The sequence below is a fragment of the Lagenorhynchus albirostris genome, chromosome 1 (genome assembly GCF_949774975.1).
Source record: "Lagenorhynchus albirostris chromosome 1, mLagAlb1.1, whole genome shotgun sequence".
NCBI classification, from domain to species: domain Eukaryota; kingdom Metazoa; phylum Chordata; class Mammalia; order Artiodactyla; family Delphinidae; genus Lagenorhynchus; species Lagenorhynchus albirostris.
Genome location: NC_083095.1, coordinates 38,224,928 through 38,244,630, shown reverse-complemented (window position 1 = coordinate 38,244,630; position 19,703 = coordinate 38,224,928). Strand labels below are relative to the sequence as shown.

Here is a 19,703-nt window from a genome sequence, read left to right as displayed (position 1 = left end):
AAATATGGTTGACTCACAGTAACGTGTTAGTTTTAGGGGAACAGTGTAGTGATTCAGTTATTTTTTCTGATTCTATTTCATTATAGGTTATTATAAGATAGTGAATGTGAATCCCTGCATTTGTACATTTTTTAATCAACAAGGAAAAATCACATTCTCCTTCATAGTTTACTTTCTTTTTCCAAAAAGAGATTAAATTTCTGTGGAAATTTAAATCTGCTCTTTCCATTCACCAAGAGAATCATATTACTCTTGCCTTCGATTTGTTCAATCTCAGTTTAGTTTCAAGTTGAGACTTTATTTCATTTCCAGCCATGTAAAGAGCAGCTGGTATCCCTCTATTACCTCCCACTTTTGGACATCGTTGCTTGGCAAGGCAATAAGCCTGCTGAGTAAATCAAACTCTCTACTTTGCACTCTATATATGCCCTTCAGTTATGTGAGATGAAACCCATATACCACACCTCCTTCTGCAACGAAGGTTCAAACTGTAATGAATCAGTTGAGCTAAAGCACAGAGATATTTAATAAAAACACTTTTTGAAATAAATGTTAAGCCCTTCGCATTTCATTATTAGCTTTGCCTTATAGGCTATAACATAGGCAGGTGGGTTAATATCCTTTGTTTTCAGGGTCTTTGAGCATTTTGATGACAAATAAAAGCGGAGAGATTTCTAACAGAAAGGTTGCTTACACGAGTCTATCCCGAAAGGCGGCTCAAACCAAATGAAAGAAGAAAATAAACTAACCAAGAAAGAGTCCAGCATCCTTTCCCTTCAGGAGCATGATATGACAGGGCCTAATCAGGATCAGTGAACAGCCGGCCTAGTGGCACCAATAGTATTCACCTCGGTTGAGACATTTGGACTTGGCTCAGCCCATCTGCTCTCACTGCCGCCCAAGGTTGCCTTTCATTTGGCAAGCGTGCTGTCAACTTGGTTTCGAATATACACGGGTGAGGCATATGCTGTCCTTGCTGCCCAAGGAGATGCTGGCATAGAGAAACGTGAAGACTCCTGATTGAAGCTTGCATTTACAGACTCTCTTTTCTCTTCTCCCCTAGTTACTGTGACAGTGGGAGGCAAGCAACACTTGCTCGGACTGTATGACACCGCAGGACAGGTACATTTTTCTTACCTCGATTCATTAAGAGTTTTGGGGGGGGGCGGGGCGGGAAGAATGATCCATTTGGCTAGGCATAAGGGGACTCACGGTACAGATATTACCTCCTCTGATCACTTGGGGCAAATTTATTGTCTACCTAAATGACAACCAAAATATTTTGAATATCTTAAAAATATTTTCAATTACAGAAAACTAAATCATTGTAGGATTCAAGGTGTTGACAGGCAAATAACCATTCATTTATGGATTGACGACTATCACTAACCAAAATACCATATTTGGCCAAGAGTTCCAATTTCTTCCTACCCATACCAATTCCAGATCCAGGATTACTGAGTGAATTTCATAAATTTTAGTTTCACCTATTATTTTTTTCATGTTATATTCTTTGCCTGCTCTTTATCTGAATTGCCTAACAAGCTGTGGAAAGGTACAAAAAGAGATAGGAGATGGGGATCAAGGAGTAGGAAGAAGATGGATTAAGTGTTAGAAGGAAGAAAATCCAGGATCCTGGATGTTTTCCCAAAGTGAGGGTCAACCCCTGAATAACTGGGGTTAACTCTAAATTCTCCAAGATTCCTGAAATATGCTCATGCTGTCAGAAATATTTCTTCAAGTTGGAGAACCTGGCCAAACAATAATGTAAGGCAATGGACTGGAACCTTCAGTGCTTAATCAGTTAGCACATGCTCTGCTTGGGTGAAAATGCCGCGTTATCTTTTTTCCCTTGCATCCCACACTCCACTACAAAAAAGTTTCTAATGTTACAAGTTCATGGGCTAGAGGGGAAGTGGTTAAGCAACTGATGGTTATGGCCCAATTTCTTTGACAGAGCTTTTGGTACCATACATCCTGGGTCATTTATTTAGGTCAAAATCAGCGGGTTGTTCAGTCTGTCCAAATTCATACATCTTAAGTCCTTTGGAGTGAACGTTAGACCATGCTTATTCCCACTGTGCGTTTCCTGGTAATTGTTCTTTGTAGTTATGCATTTGTCTAGATTTTTTTCACAATTATCTGGAGATATGTCTTTTTGCTCAATTTGATACCTCTATACTAAAAAACAAATCATAATAAACAAAATTCTCTTTAGGATTTCTGTGTGCATTTGCAAGAACCACTGTATAAATGTCTGTGGAACATCAAAGTCAGATGTTGGGCAGGCCCAGGCAGTGGAGAACTTGGAAAATCTAGCACCAGACTCAAGGCTCTTAAAAGCCTCCAGTTTCCCCCCACCCCGGCTGATGGGTGTTTTAGCCAACTACTCTCAGGAACTGGAAAGTGGAGGAGACTCTCACATCAATACCGAGACACACGACTAGAAAAGGATGCCCACAGATGCCCAGATTGGAAAGGTGATTTGGCTCCTTTGAGCTAAGGTACAGGGGGCTTCAGTGCAGCTCATGCTTGACTGCCCCTCCACCAGAAATCGTTCCAGCAATAGAGGGAGACTGCTCTTCGGGCTGGAGTTGCCTACCCTCATTCAATCACACAGTCATTGGGGTGCCCCATCCATCAGGGACTCACAGCCTGAAAAAAGAGCTTACACCCTTTTCCTCCATAATCATATTTTATTAATATAATCCAGTTTGAAAAATTCAATACAGCAAGGATTATTGCCTGATTCTGAAACCTCTTTCTGTTTCCCTTGCCTTCTAAAAATGCTCTCTGTGCCCCTTGTGCCCACCCAGTTCTCCCCAGTTCTATAGCAATCCACCACAATTGTTTGCTTCTGTGCGTTAATTGCCCCCAGAACAGCCTCCCTGGCCTCTATTTAATTTTGAATCCAATAAAACTGCATAAAAGCAGTTTAATTATTCTTTCCCACTGCTCTGTCCTTAGAAAAATTTAATAATACTAGTATAGGAGTTGAGACTGTAAGGCAGAGGAAAAAATATCTTTAAACTCCAAATTGACCCAAACCTCTGACACAGAAGAAAGTGATGAGCATCGATAGAATATAACAACAAATGGGTTATAGATATTTCTTCAATTTAACTTTCACTTTAATGCTTTCCACCAGCTACTCTGAAAGCCCAGAGGTGGACAAGGTTCATAGGGGAGCGTAAAGCATGGGGAAAAGAAATCAGAACACATCTTAAAGCTCCTTATAGGACTAAAATTCTATGATTAGGACCTTTAAAAATGACCTCGAGAATGCCTAAAAGAACCGGAATAGGGCTTCCCTGGTGGCGCAGTGGTTGAGAGTCCGCCTGCCGATGCAGGGGACACGGGTTCGTGCCCTGGTCTGGGAAGATCCCACATGCCGCGGAGCGGCTGGGCCCGTGAGCCATGGCCACTGAGCCTGCGCGTCCGGAGCCTGTGCTCCGCAATGGGAGAGGCCACAACAGTGAGAGGCCCGCATACCGCAAAAAAAAAAAAAAAAAGAACCGGAATAATTAAGCAAAACAATTTGAGGCTAGACCTAAGGGAGACCTCTCAGCAGTAAAGGACTGTTAGGTATTGGAATGCATTCCACTGAAGGATGACGCGTATGAATAATTCATTTTGTGGAACAGTGGTTCTCAAGCTTGAGCAGGGATCAGAATCACCTGTAAGGCTTGTTAAAACCCAGTCACTGGGCCCCACCTGCAGTGTTGCTGATTCTACACATCTGGGATGTGGTGCCTAAGTATTAATACTTCCATTTCTGACAGGTTTCCCAGTGATGCTGTTGCTGGTCTGTCTACCATACTTTGAGAACCACGGTTCTAGAACCTTACCATTCAGAGTCTGGTCCACCAACCAGCAGCATTGCCAGGGACCTTATTAGAAATGCAGAATCTCAGGCTCTGTCCCCAGCCTACTGAATCTGAAAATGCATTTGAAGAAGATCTCCAGGTGATTCGTATGCACATTAAAATTTAAGAATCATGACCCTCGGAGTCTTTGGTGGTTGAAACATTGTTCCTAATGTTAGGAGGATGTGGTGGAAAATAACCATTACCCAAGTTGATTCCCATGGTTCTACGACTCTACCAATAAGGCTTAGTGACAAATTTTAATTTAGAAGCATTGTCCCAACATTTCCATTCCCAGCCTCAAGGAGGATAATCTAGCCTCCTCAGTTATATTCTAACAAATGTTGCTGAGGTCACATAGCTAAGGAACATCTATAACCAATTCAAAATTACTCATCTGGTCAGAGTTCCTAAGAAGGAAGAGCAGCGATCTCAAAACCAATTGATTAATCCCTGAGCCACAAAAAAAGAAATAAGTCTCTGAATCTGGCTATAGGGTTCCATCTTGCTGTGAACAGATTTTCTCGCATGAACGAATCAAGGAGCAGTGCCCCTCATCTTTGTCCTGAGCTAACTGTGGCTCAGAGTGAACAAAAACAACTTCAAGAAGCACGTGTGTTCGGAAAGATAAACTGATAGGAACTCGTTATTTCTACCCTCAAAGCCAGCCCTGGACAAAATCACTCGACCTGGTTCCCTCCACTTCACCACACCTGGTCACCTCAGGCATCACTGCAGCCCCGCCAGCCTCGCCTGACACACGCTTGCAGCACTGCACGAGCCAGCCAAGCATCTGCTGAAGGCAGGTTATAATGAAGTTCACATGCAAACACGGCCAGCACGCGGCAGCTGCTACTAAACATTAGCTCTCTCCCCAAGCCCCTGAAACAAACTGATACTTGGACTTTGAGTGGAGTCTTTTGAAGACAAAGAACCTTCAGAACTCTGCTTCTTCTGTTGGGTAGAATTCCAAAGAGTCGGTTAGGCAATGAAGTGAGGGGTTTTTGTACAGGGTGACTCGGCATGTTACCCACTCAGCTCACACTGGGGAGGCAATAAGGCCTGATCTGTAGACCAGATCTATTTAGGTCCTGCCAACCCAGCCTGTGCGACTCTTGCCCCTCCTAAGTGCATTACGGAGAGTCTCTCTGAAAGGGATTTCTAGAGCTCAGATCTTTGGCTTGACTACAGAGAGTCTGAGAGCCAACTTTTAAATGACGTGATTGCAGGCCAGTTTCTTTAGAGTGTGTCACGAGGGAGAGCAGGAAGCTGGGGTGGGGATGCTGCCACAAGCCTGGGTACTGGCCGGCTAAGGAATGCCAAAGTGCGAGAGGGGCGTTTCCCAGGTCACGGCCTTGAACCAGGCATCCTCCCACCCCTCAGCCGGCCACCTAGACTGGAACCAGTCCCGGTACTAAGACACCCTGTCTCTTTCTCTCGTGGGCCCTGGCCTCCAGAAGCAACGTGGGTAAAACCCTGCTGTGATTGTGGCCTCTCAGGCCAACCTCCAGGATGGACGTATATCTCAAAAGCAACATTTGCAAAAGTGGCCGTTAGCAGCAGTACCAGGGAGGAATGAGAATCTCCTAGTGTCAGGAGCCTGGCTTCTCAGCAGGATAAACCCCTGAGTTCTCTGCACACAAGCACTGCTGGATCGGGGGCCGTCTGCTGGCGGCCGAGCACAGAATGGTGTCTGTCACTGAGAAACCACAGCAGCCCAGCTGTCACCGGTGACCACAAAAGTTGGGAAGCAGGAAGGCCATCAGCTGTACCCCTCACTCAGCCAGGGCTGCACACCACGTGTCTTCACCTGTCCTGGATTCTGAAACCCTTCTCCTCCCCTTCTCCCTGCCCCCTGCCCCCGCAAGGGCTGAAGAGAGAGACGTAAGGACCAAGCAGGGAGGCCAAGTACACCTGGGGTTCATTAATGGCAACCTGGAAGGACAGGAGCCTTCCTCTTTGCTATCGGCTGACCCAATAGGCCATCTGGATTTGAACCCAGAGAATATGTCTCCCTAGCCCATGTTCTTAAACACTAGGCTGCACTCCTGCCCTACGTGTGCTGTCCACATTTTCCAAACCAAGCCTGACAGATATGAGTGTACTTATGGGAGAATATGAAAGTGAGAATGTGTTGAAAATCTGGGGTAAATACCATTAAACCAACAGGGCTTGGAAGCAGAATTCCATTTCCAATTTAACATAGGTATGGGGGTGGGGAGGCGGGGAGGGGATGCTCAGTGCAAGGCTCCTAGCCTCTCAAAGTGTGGTCCCCGGACCAGCAGTATCAGCACCACCTGGAAACCTGTTACAAATGCAAATTCTCAGACTTCACCCCAGGCCCGCTGCTGAATAAGAATCTGCATTTGAACAAGATCCCCAGGTGATTCAAATATGCATAAAGTTTGAGAAGGGCTGGTCTAATGGTTTCACTTGCTCCCCACTGTGCCATCTTGATGCGGCTGTTCCAGGCATGTTTCGAGCCCAAGGTGTTCGGCCCGTCTGAGGCTGAGGCTGTCCCTGAACTTTTCTTGTTTGATAATCACCCATAGTTACCCCAGAACACCAGATTGCCTCAAGACCAAACACTCTCCTGCCTTTGGAGTGAAGTTGGGTGCAAAGCACTCAAAAGCCTACCCTGGGCTTCCCTGGTGGCGCAGTGGTTGAGAGTCCACCTGCCGATTCAGGGGACACGGGTTTGTGCCCCGGTCCGGGAAGATCCCACGTGCCGCGGAGCGGCTGGGCCCATGATCCATGGCTGCTGGGCCTGCACATCCAGAGCCTGAGCTCCGCAACGGGAGAGGCCACAACAGTGAGAGGCCCGCGTACCGCAAAAAAAAAAAAAAAAAAAAAGCCTACCTTGCCCAAATCCCACCCTTCCCTCCACCCCCATACCCTGCCCAGCCTCTTTGTCCATTTTAGCCCTTGAAGCCCCCTTTGAGTCACTCTTATAGTCTTCCATTCTCAGTTTCAACATTGGAACGGGCCTCAAATACAAAATAAACCACCGACCCAATCCTCAGAGCCCCTTTATATCATCTCAACATGTGCGCATCCAACCAAGACCCAAAACGTGCCCCATTGCAAAAAAAAAAATCACCCGAGTTATCAGCTGGTACAAATTCAAGTCCCCCAAACTCCCAGCACCCAGGCCTCAGTCTGAGGGGACACTTATTTATTAATCCTGAACCCACTGCCGTGTGTCAGCTGCAGCCAGTGGCAAAGGGGGGCTGAAACGAGCCCGACCAGCCTAGGTGTGAGCCTTCTTTAGAGGTACGTTTGCTCTGTAGTCCTGATTAAATCATTCAGTGTCTAGACTTGAGCTATGACAGTCACCTGGAGGGCTTGTTAGGACACAGGTGGAGCAACCCCTCCCCCAGAGCCTCAGCTTCAGGAAGGCTGGGTGGCACCGGGGAATGTGCACCCCTAACAAGCTCGCAGGTGATGCCCATGCTGCGAGTCGGGACCCTACTCTGGGAGCCACTGCACTAACTGAACTCTAAGACCTCTTCCAGCCTTGAAATTGTACTTTCCCAATTCAGTCAAATAACTATTCTACATTATTCTATTATCAGAGAGCTTACTAAAAGCAAAGAAACTTCACCTGTCTCATTTTCACATAAATCGAATTGTTTCCCATATTTTCATTTTTCCCCCACTAGCTTTTCCCCAATTCTTTTCGCCTTACATAGTTCATATAGCATCCTGACTGCTGTATGCTAGACATTCAGTAGGCAATTAATACATCTTTTTAAATGGAATTATACAGCAGGACTAAGGTTTCCACAGAAGAGAGATCCAGAATACAGAGCAGGATAAAGCCCAATGAAGGACACAGTCAGAAGTCACTCAGCTGGACCTACCAGGAGGGCAAATTATCGAAAAACCAACTTTTCTCCTTCCCACCTACAGTTAATCCAGCAACCAGGGGTCTTCCTAACTTTTCCATAATGTGAGCAGAATTCCTCTGAGAGCTTCTAGGTAAAGAATCAAGTAAACATGATCCTTTCAGACTACCAGTTATTTGCTTATCTAGTTGTGACCCAACTTACCTAGTTCTGACATTTCTCTCATTTGTGCTTTTTTAAGCTTTGAGGTTTTAAATATACAGTGTCTGCTGCCATCTGGTGGTAATTTCTGGTAGATGCAGGCCTAGAGATACGCCTCTCTATAGCTCTGTAGAAATAGATACTATACCCACCCCATGGTCTCTAACATTTCTTTTCCTAGATCCTTGGGTAAAGTATGAACCCATATTAAGGTTCCTGGATAAATGAATTTTCAAGAAAATGCTTAATCTGTCCCTTAAAATTCCGGGCTGAAGCAAATCGTGTGGTCACAATTAAGAGCTAGAGCTGGATTCAGGCTAAACACCCCCATCCTGGTGCTTAATAGCTCTGTAACATTGGTCCAGTGCTGAATATCTCTAACCCTTAACTTCCTCTTCTATGAAACTCAGATGTTGATGGTACCACCTTTTCAGTGCTAGTGTGAGGATTCAACTAGATAATGCATGTAAGAGCTTGAAAGAGTGCCTGGCCCTTAGTAATAAGCCCCTGATACATCCTCTGTTGACAGTGAAGATGATGTAAATCAGTTGTTCTCAACTCCATGCCAACCTCAGACCAATGAAATCAGAATACCCAGATTCCCAAGCCCACTCTCCAGAGATTCTGATTTCACTGGTCCCAGAGTAGGGAAGGTAGAGGCAGGTAGTTGGTCAGCAGGGCATTAGGATGTCTTTAAAGCTCCCTGGATGATTCTAATGAAAACTACTGCAGTAAAGGATAGACAGAAAAACCATGTGTTCATCTGCAGGTCACTGCAGACCAGTGTCATCAAAATCGGTCAACAGCATTTATGGAATATTTGCTATGGACAGAGTACAAGTGGGGCATGAGAAAATAACAACACGGCCCCTACTCCATTTATGACAATGCAGATGAGGGGATGAAGTGGCAGGGAGCAGGTGGTATCATGAACAGCTGTAGATTATGGGCCGGGAAGGAGAGTTCTTGGCTTGTGGACTTCACAGCTACCGTGAGAGAGAAAGTCCCAGAGAGAAAGGAGAGAGGCAGAGAGACTGTGGGACAGATTTGGCTTTCAGGGCTAGCTGTGGAAAGAGGAAGAGTCACTGACAAGAGACAAGCTGTCCCCTCCCACACTCCCACCCCCGCCACGCAGGCATGCACACACACACACACACATAGCCATGGGCACAACTTGGCTGAGATGCCATCGCAGGCCTGGCCCAACCAGTTTTTAAGCAATGTACCCAACCACAATGACTGATTGTTTTGTGTGTTCTTTTAGTGCACTTTTTAGGATTTTAGGATTTTTCAGCATCCTTGCCAGCTTGCATTGAAATTGTTTAGATTTTGTTAGTATTAAAAGCAGTAATAGTGCCAGCCATGCATACTGAGTCCCTGTGTGCTGGGCACCTTGAGTAGATGATAGATAAATGCACGGCTACCAGCCAGAGATGACCACCCTTGACATTCCAAGGGGCTTCCTCGCCTTGGAAGGGGCATACGTGTACGTGGCTGTGTGCACTCCCTTTTTATAAAGACATTATTAGGGTCAACAGATAGTGAGGTCCATATTTTTAAATATCCATGACCTATTAAGTTGAAAAAGACAAGTGTCACAACAATATGAGCTATATAATCGATTTCTTTTTTAAATAAACGTGTATGTTATATACGTAAATAAATATTAATAGTTCAGAAGGATACTGTTACATAGCTGCTTCCTCTGGGAAGAGAGGAAAAACTCTTAGAGATCAAGTGCAGGATGGGAACAAAGTTTTACTTCTACCCTATGTACTTCCGTAATGTTTGAATTTTTGCAAAGAGCACATATAAATTTTGTAACTTTTTTAAGTGTTAGGAAGAGTAGTAAGGACAGACCCTAATAACTGAATTGATATGTTGCCCATGTCTATGTACACATGTGTAAGTGTGAACATATAGATTTGATTGCACCTATGTTTGTATAATGTGTGCCTGTATGTAGTGTGTATATGTATATAAATTACAGTGTGTACGAACATTTTGTCATATTGTGGTATGTGAGAACATGTGTGTATACATAGTATATACATGTAAAGTATACACACACATAAAGTTACTTTGGGCTTATATGTTATCAAATTCTATGAAAATAGATTAAACCTTCTAATGAAATAGATTTTACCTTGGAACCTCCTAAAACATTTTACATACAATAAAAGGTACTTGCTGACATTTTCCCAAAGTTGAGATGATCCAATGTTTTTCTTTGTCTCTGTCATCTCCCACTAAAACAGCATATACATAAACATCTTATGCAAACAGGAGCTCTTCAACTAGAGCATATTCTGGTCTGAAAAGTCTTTGGGGAAAAGTCATTAATCTGGCATTTTATTTATTAGGCCACAGTATGGCTTTTAGGTAGCTTTAGAAACAAATCCCCAAATTCTTAGCTCTAAACCCTCAGACAATATATTTATTCAAATATTGTGGTGTATGATTTGGCAACAACTCTGCTTTGCATTCGAGTTAGCTTATTCTAACTTAAATTTCAATGCAATTTTTTCAATTATATAAGGAGAGAATTTCTGTGCCTTGGCCAATGGCCCACTAATTTAAATCCACATTCAATACAACACAATTCCCAAGGGACAGAATTGCAATAATTCTTACTGAGTTATACACATTAAATGGATGAACTTCATGGTATGTAAATTACCTCACTAAAGCTATTTTAAAAACTTTTTTTAGGTTTTTTTTTTTTTAGTTCATCTTAAACGGAGGCAATTCATAATCTTTATACAGAACAAACAGGTGTTTTCCGGATTGATGGCTCCTTTACTTCTTGTAATATAGGGAACCACCAGATTCCAGGGTCAGGGAAGGAATGGGGTCGAAGGGCACGGAGGTGGAATCTTTCCCGAGGCACTCCCTGGAACCACCTGGCCACACCTCACCCCGGCTGTACAAAAGCCCAAACTCTTTGCTCTTCCCGCAGGAGGATTACAACCAGCTGAGGCCGCTCTCCTACCCCAACACGGATGTGTTTTTGATCTGCTTCTCCGTCGTAAATCCTGCCTCTTATCACAACGTCCAGGAGGAGTGGGTTCCGGAGCTGAAGGACTGCATGCCTCACGTGCCTTACGTCCTCATAGGGACCCAGGTTCGAAGGCGGGCATGGCAGGGAGGGTCGGTCGGTGGAGGGTTTGTGAAAAAAAAAAGACCCTTTCGCAACTCCTAAACATCCTATTCTATCAAACACTACAGAAGAGTGTCTCAGATACATTAATCCTATGAACAGCCTTTATTAAGAACTGAATGATTATTTAGCCCATGGTTGAAAAGACAGTAAAGCTATTTAATATGAAACAGGAAGTTTTGATGGGGCCTTTAAAAATTAATCTCTCCGCTTTTTGCTTTTAAATAACAAAGTAATTTTTTAAATAGACAGCCTTCTCCAGTCCTGAGCCAGAGGAATGAGGTGCAGATGTCAATTACACTTATTATCTAATATTTTTTATATCTAAAACCCATTATTGTTTGAAAGTCACAAAATAGGTGTGAATGTCAAAATGACCGCAGCAATCAGAACTGGCTCATTATGACAAAAACTCTTCAGGAACAGCCCTTGAAAAGGAAGACAGAAATTCATTGCTCTCTATTCCCTTTAAGCCCCCGATCTCTCAGATCTTAAAAAAACATTAAAACAGATATATACCAGATAAAACTGTGATTGTAAAAGCCTTTAAAGTGTTTTGAAAGCTAATAAATTTCCATAGTTTGAATCTCCAGCAGTAAGCCAGTTGCACAAATGCGTTAAAGATTGTTCCAGCTTTTTATAGTTTTAAATAGATTTTGTTCTTTGCTATGTTAAAACCCAAATTACTATCCCAAAGACATATGGAAATGTAACGATACCAAAGAGCTTTATTATCTGTTTCATATGCTGCTGCTTTCTATTTCTCATTTTACGTTGTGCTTCACAAAAGAGAAATTTTTTAAAAAGTAAAAGAAAGGAAAACATTTCCTAGAGAGTGTATGGACAGATAATGAATACATCCATACATCAGAATACAATGAATGCTTCTGCTCTGAAAGATCATTATTAGTTTGTTTAAATGAAATCTTTTGCCTTAACTCCAGATGATAGTGTTTGACCATTTGGTGGGAAAATATGTGATGGGACATGTAAACATCTTTGTATGATTTGAATCCTTTTTATAACTGGTGGGCACTAAGTTGAAAAATTAAGGCCAAAAAAAAAATGCCCACACACACAAATTAGTAAAGCTGAGAAATGTGCTTACGGGACCCTAATATATGAATATATTATTTTTCCTTTAAAACACAAGCCTTTATGTGCCCACATTTACACCCATGTATGTATGCATGGGTTCACACACACAGTGAGATTTTAAAGCAACTTAGATATTTAATTAAATTATCAACCCTAATCCAAACACAGATGCTATTTTCGAAGTAGTTCTGCCTTTGAAAAGATTAATGCTTATTCCTTGAGCAAGCCCTTTTTAGGACTTGCCTTCAGAGCCTGCAACACATTTGTTAGAATATCCTCACAGGTGGCAAATCTTCATCCCTTTGAGGGTGAAGATTGGGTTTGGAAACTGTCCCCCCACCAAAATATACATATATATATATATATATATATATATATATTCAGAGCCAGGAAATAAACTATTAGATAATGAGTAGTATAACCAGGGATCAAATGAGGCATCACCGTACAGTAGTAAGACTGATTGATTATTTTGTATATCCTATAAGTGGGACCTAGAAATAAACAGGAAATTTCAAAAACATTTGAAACAGCTACAGAATCATTCGAATCAGCTCGCAGGGTAATAGCTTTGAAGGGGAAACTATAAGGAAAGCCTGGTGTATACATTTACAAAGAACTCACTCTAATTTTTAGACATAATATGGCCATGTGTATGTGCCTCCTTAAAGAAAATTCACAGGTGTCAAGGGGAAAAACATCTCTATTATGTGACAGTTTTAAACATCTGGTGAGGCCTGAAAAAATAAATAAGTGTATCACATGTGTGTTTTTTGCCAGATTGATCTCCGAGATGACCCTAAAACCTTGGCCCGTTTGCTGTATATGAAAGAGAAACCTCTCACTTATGAGCATGGTGTGAAGCTTGCAAAAGCGGTACCGATTTGAATTTCATTTTAAATGGATGCTGAGAGAAGAGTTTGCGTATGCTTTGGAATGGAAGAACGACATCGGCTTTTGCTTTAAAATACAATGTGTTCAGAGTCATCTCTCTGCTTTATACTCTCCCCTCTATTCTAGTCAGGCTGGAAGGGACCATTTGGTTAGCATTCTTGTCAGCCAGCACTGTCTGTTTTTCATTAAGAAATTTGGTGAATTTAAACAGCTGAAGCACTTATCATCTGATTTAGCAACCTCTAAAATTATCCATTTGCCATATTAAGTATGAATAATGGGAATCATTAGATACATATTTGTAAATTTCATTGCTTACTATCTGTGTGACTCATTTAAATGACTTCATAAAAGGCATTTTGTGATTTTCCTGGGAGAGACTTCGATTTGCATCTGGCAGGGTTATATTTGTTCAGTATTTCTCACCCTATAATGAACAGCCACTTAGAGAGGCTGGATTATGTCACAAACAGCATCTTAAAAGAGTAACACAGACCAAAAGGTAACTAGTTGGAGAATCCAAGTGGCTGTTCGACAGATAATAGCTACTTGCTCACAGCTGGAACAATTTCCACAGACCGTTCTTCATTCCTAAGAGCTTAACAGTGATTTTGTTGGGCAAATGATTCAGACCAAGTCTTTGTCTCCCATTTACCACCAAGATGTGTACAAAGGCAGACACTAAAATGCACATAAGAGGATAAGGTACCATATGCAAGAGGAGGTTTATAAATCATATTTCCATAACCTCCTCATTGATTTAGTCACAAACCCATCAAGCCCTGCCAGAGGTTTCAGAAATTTCTCTTTTACTTTCTAAAGTAACTAACCCTGCAAATGTATGCCCTGGGGCAGAGTTAGGGGTCCCTCTTTTAAATAGGTCAAGAATAACATTAACTACCGATTCTTTGTGAATAAAAATGCATGCATTTCTCTTATTAAAACTTTCTTATAGGCAACAAAATTAAGTGATACACTCGAATAGAAATGGGTTAAAGTTATGTTTTATGGATGCAATATATGAGAACATCTTACAAATATTTGATAAAGTTAACGCTTCCTACTTCTATGGATAGTAACGTCAGAACCAGCAGTGTGAGCCATCCATTGCGTTCTCACTAAGCACTTTACAAGCTCTGTCTATTTCAGCCTCATGCTCACCCTCTTAGGCACATAGTCCTGGTCTCCTCTTACAGGTGAGGGAACAGAATCTTAGGGAGATGAACACGTTTGATTCATACAGCTGATAATAACACAATAAAACAACTCTAAGCCAGCTCTGTGGACGTCATCCCCATGCACCTGACCTTGTGTAATCTCTCCTCCAACCATTGTTTTTCCTCCTATAAGATGGGCATACATCTACAGGTTCTTCTACCTTTTCTTCACGCATCCAGCTTCCATTCTCTCCCTAAGGTACATAAATATATAGCTCCATAAATGATTGTATGTGATTCCCAACTAGGCATTTTTCACAAAAAGGAGGTCCCGGAGGCCTCCTTTCTGCAGGAGCTTGTTTTCTGTGTCTCTTGCTTCTGGCCTCTCTCTCACCACCATCCTGTCAGTGTCCTAGATTGACTTCTCATTTGGGAAGTCGTTTCTTCCCTCTGAGAAGTTGTTCCAAAGCCTCCCATCTCATTTCATATTTATTTTAGGAACAATGGCTGAGTTCACCACTTCATTGCCTTTTGCCAGTTTCTCCTAGCAACTGCTCTCAGATACTGAGAGAATCATGTTTAGCTTACAAAATCCAATTTAGAAGAAAACCAAGCAAGAGTTTAACTTGTTTCATCACAATTCATGTAATTATAGAGATGCTTTAAGTTTCTCTGCTCCCTGACTTTCCTGTCAAGTAGTTTATAAAACAGCTAACATTTATGGTGTGTTTGCAGTGGGCTGGGTCTCATGCCAAGCGCTTTACATGCTTTGTCTTAATTAATCCTCACAGCAACCCCCTGAGGTGTATATATTATTACCTCCACTTTCCTAGAGGAAACTGAGGCTCAGAGAGGCTAAAGTCACACCGCTTGAAAGTGGCAGAGCCAGGATATGAAATTGTGCTTTAACCACCATGCTCTTCTGCTTCCTTCCTACAATCTGAAAAGAAACCCTTAGGTTTGGGGCTTCTCTGTTTATAGACTGAAGCCCCGTATTTTTATGTGTATGTTCTCCCCACAGCTTAAAGGCTTTGCAAGTTCAGATTTTTTATATCTTTTTGTTCAGTACTTTTCAATTTCCAAAACATTTTTTATCTATCATCTCTTTTTGGTCTCAAAGGACATTTTATTTATAAACGACATTTTCATATTGTACATATTTCCAGTTCTTTACACTCCAAAGGCAACTACATTTACGTAAATGTTTTATATCAATTTATAATAAATATTCATTGTTATCCCTTTACTTGTTTTATCCTCCCTCTTCTCTTCATTATTGTATTTTTTAATCTTCAGCCTACTTTTCCCATCTTTTCTCATTTGTGTATGTCCATACTGCTGCTGGACTTATTTGGCAATAACTGATACCTAATATGTGTCACTTTAGCTCTAAGATGATACTTTTGTGCATTCTCTTTCCCAATTCCATTGGATACAACCTAAACATGATTTTCTAAGCTCAGACTTCCTAAGGTATTTCTTGATAAAGCACATGACCATCTTTCCTTTTTATGGTCTTTGGCCTCTTTTGGGCCTCTCCTGCCCTCTTCTTCACCCTGTGCCTTTTTTATTTATTTATTTATTTATTTTTTTGCGGTACGCGGGCCTCTCACTGTTGTGGCCTCTCCCGTTGCGGAGCACAGGCTCCGGATGCGCAGGCTCAGCGGCCATGGCTCACGGGCCCAGCCGCTCCGCGGCATGTGAGATCTTCCCGGACCGGGCCACGAACCCGTGTCCCCTGCATCGGCAGGCGGACTCTCAACCACTGCGCCACCAGGGAAGCCCACCCTGTGCCTTTTTTATTGCTGTTCTCACTCTTTGTCTTAGCACCTGTTTCCCCCTGGATTTTTAACTTGCACCAAAAAGCAGCAAAACTGCCGCAAAAATCCTGTCATCAATGCTCATGGAGTCTTTAGTACCCTCCCCATGACTGCAAGAGTCACCACTACCTTCCTTGTTTTGTGTGCCGGCCATTTCCTCTTTCTCCCATGGTCATTAGAAATCAGTCACTTCACCGCTGGGGTCTGGGCTACAGAGGTGAGAGACAGATAGCCCCTGCCCTCAAGAGACCCACAGGCCAGAAGATGAGAGAGACAGACAAACAAAAGTACACCAACTGAACAAATACAACAGAAAGGTGCGCAAAGGGCTGAGGTAACAGAGAGGAGTGAGTGATGGACACATTCAGGGGAGGAGGGCTCAGAGACGATTTCTTGGAGTAGTTGAGAACTGAGCCAGGTTTACAGGATAGGAACAGGTTTGTCAAGTGGACAAAGTTAGGGGACTGGGGAGACGAAATTCCAGATAGAGAGACCAATACATGCAAGTAATGGGCCAAATTTCACCCACAAATGTTTTGATCAACACACACAGGTGTTTTTGATGTGATTTAGTGGTCAACATTGAACAATTTGGAAACTTTATGTAAATGTACACATTTCTAGCTTCTTTAAAAAAAAATCAGTACATCCAGCAGCACTATCCAGCATTTCCTCATCAACTGCAACTTTTCAACAGTCTTTTAAACAACGTATATACCCTTCAGTAAGCCACAGTCCCCACCACTCCATAATAACCTACACTCAAGCAGTGCACTCACATTATCCACCCTTGGATTGGCAAATTCTGCCAATTCTTGAAAAAAACATCAGCAGCAAATGCATGCAGCCTGGAAACCCTTCTCCTCTTTCAGCAATTTGGTCATAATGTGGATTTGTTGAGATGGAAATTCTCTCACAAGCTATTTGGCTCCTTTTCCTTTGCCTGGCTCTCAAGTTGCCCTCTCGCTGCGTGTACCCTTCCTAGTTCTTAAATAAGAAATAAGGAACTTCTCTGCTACTAGCCATTCCTTAAGATACGAGCCCACTCTGTTCATTCTACTGACATGTCTTCTCTCCATTTACAGGAACTGCCTTACTTTTCCTTCTCTGCTTCTCTCACTACCGTCACTCAGCCCATAACAGCATCTCCATTTGTTCGTTAGTTTTGCTCTTTCAAACATATTTCTTTACACTTGCTAGAGAGAGTACAACAGAATGGTTAAGACTCTGGCTCAAGAGACAGACAAATTCAAATCTCTGCCATTTTCTTACTTGTGAGGACTTAGAGAGTTTACCTAACCTCTCTGGACATCAGTTATCCGAGCTGCAAAGGAGAATGGTGATAGACTTACCTCCTGATTGAATGAGCCAATGTACCATGAGATCTAGCTCAGCAAGCTAGAGTTGTTGAAACTGTGTCCTCTCAGACACGTCTGCAGCTGGGAAGACCTCTCCACCTTTACTCTTTCCAGTTACACCTTATCTTGTTCTAGAACGTGTCCCACCTCCGTGAGGACCATCTGGAAGAAATACTAGGTTTTCTTCCACTTGATTGGTCATTGTGAATTTGTTTGCCTGTTTTCTAATTTCTTCTTGTCGGACTCAAAATGTTCTCTACACCTCTGAAAAATTTCCCAGCATTTGAGACAATAAGTTTTAGCTATTATAAAGTCAGCAGGGAAGTGTTCTCTCAGTTTACATTTCTCAATCTCCAGTTTGTTCTTGAAAACATATCATTTTGGTAAAGCATGTCCCAGACTGCTAGCATGTGTATCTAAACAAAGATCTGTGAATCCTGAGCGCACACAGATGTGTTCTAAATATTTGACTGTGTAGATCACTTTGCTCCAAAAGGCAGATGAAGTTGCTGCTGTAAGAGAGGCTGTATTTCCTTGGGATGGTTTTCCATTTTGCATCTTTGAAGGCACACATTTTTTCTTCAGCAGTCCCTATAACATGGCTGTGCCTTTTCCCTGAACCTGAATAAATTCTCCTCTCTGACCCTCAGAGCCCTTGCACCATGGTTAACAACACTCACCTCACAACTGGGTTCTCGTTCTCACACATATTTCCCAAATCACACCCAAAATCTGTTTGCTAGTTTTCCTGGAACTATCAGTATAAAATAATGTTATATTAACCCAGTTACACAATAATGCCTTGCTCTGCTGTTTCATTATCTTCAGAAATGTCTGAATTGGGAAAGACAAGTTTGGACTCCTCCTGCACCATCAAAAGACAAACTCTGACACGCTGTCAGCAGCACTGTGGGGTGGAGGGAGAGGGCGGGGGAGGGGGAGGCCGAGGTGGGGTGGGGGAGTGAGGGGGTGGGGAAGTGAGGGGGTGGGGAGAGGGGACAGGAGGAGGAGAGAGTGTGCTCGCCCATCTTGCAGGACCAGACAGTCCAGAACTCCACGTGTGAGCCCAGATCAGCCCAGCTCTCCTGTAACTTCCAGAAGCAACTGAGGCTGTGATCATTAGTGGGGAGGTATTCCAGATAGAACAGCCGCACAGTGCTTTCTGTGTATTTTTTCAAGATGACTGACAAGAGCCAGCACATTACAAGCACTCATTCAGTTGACACATTCACTAGATTAGTGTGCTTTTCACATGTGTTCGTATCGAATACTGAACACAATCCCAAAATGTAACAGATGACATTTCAGAACATTATTAGGAAAAATTTCTCTATCCTTTATCCCTCTCTTGCATTCAATTGTTTTTAATTGTATAAAAAAGCCATATTCTAATCCAGACCATGGTCAAAACGAAACCATAAAATAAGTTATCAATATCTAACATCTTTTCTTTGAGTATTTTCCTTTGGCTCACACAGTAACCATTAACCATACAGGAAAAAAGCAAGTGCATAATATCTGGATGCCACCAGAAGAGTTTTACCTCATGCTTAGCTTTCTTATCTGTGGACTTTCAAACAAGTGGGCAGCTTCATTTCACTAACTGTCAGCTTGACCAGCTTCTTGCAGTGTTCAGTGACGAGCGTCACAGTTTCCATCATGGAACTAGGAAAAGAACACACATCAAGTGACACAGATTCTAGGTCTAGATCATTTACTTTCTAGTTGGATGTCCTTAAACAATACATTTCACCTTCTGGGGCTGTTCCCACTCTATTCTAAGCTAAGTCACCAGTCCCTTTCATCCACACATTGCAAACTGGCTGGTTGCTGCCAAAGACATCCCACATCAGCATCTTGCTTGACCCATAGAGTGTTTTTCAATTGGTAAATATTAACTAAAATCCAAATGTCCAAGTCCTCTTGAAAAATACAAAGATGGCAAGGATGAACCAATGTGCCTGCCTGGCAACAGTTGCCTAAGCCACGTAGACTACCGGCTCTCGAGGGGGTGTTTACTTCACAGGCCACCACAGACTCTACCTCTCCCTGTTGTCTGGCACCAGCCCTGCTTTGCTCAGTTACCTAAGCTACTGGCCCTCATCGGCATGTGGTTTTGTTACCCTGTTTTAGTCATTTATCTGTTGTTGGTTTCCAGGAGCTCACCATCCAGCCATCCTCTTCTGAATACACTTTAATTTTTCAAAGTTATTCTTATAATGTAAAGCATATAATAGAAGCATTTCTCCAGATACCCTTAATATTAAAAGGTCCACATCAAACTGTTAGCTCATATTGAGC

The 19,703-nt window shown here is 42.5% G+C and overlaps 1 protein-coding gene across 1 annotated transcript in view; it reads left to right on the top strand.

The window, feature by feature from the left end:
* Positions 1-15,240, top strand: part of RHOJ (ras homolog family member J) — a 75,109-nt gene extending 59,869 nt beyond the window's left edge. Inside the window, exons 2-4 of the mRNA XM_060166872.1 lie at positions 1,064-1,122; positions 10,875-11,039; positions 12,954-15,240. Coding sequence (XP_060022855.1) covers positions 1,064-1,122; positions 10,875-11,039; positions 12,954-13,061 — 332 coding nt within the window. The 3' untranslated portion in view covers positions 13,062-15,240. The remainder of the gene's footprint in view (positions 1-1,063; positions 1,123-10,874; positions 11,040-12,953) is intronic.
* Positions 15,241-19,703: the final 4,463 nt, after the last annotated feature.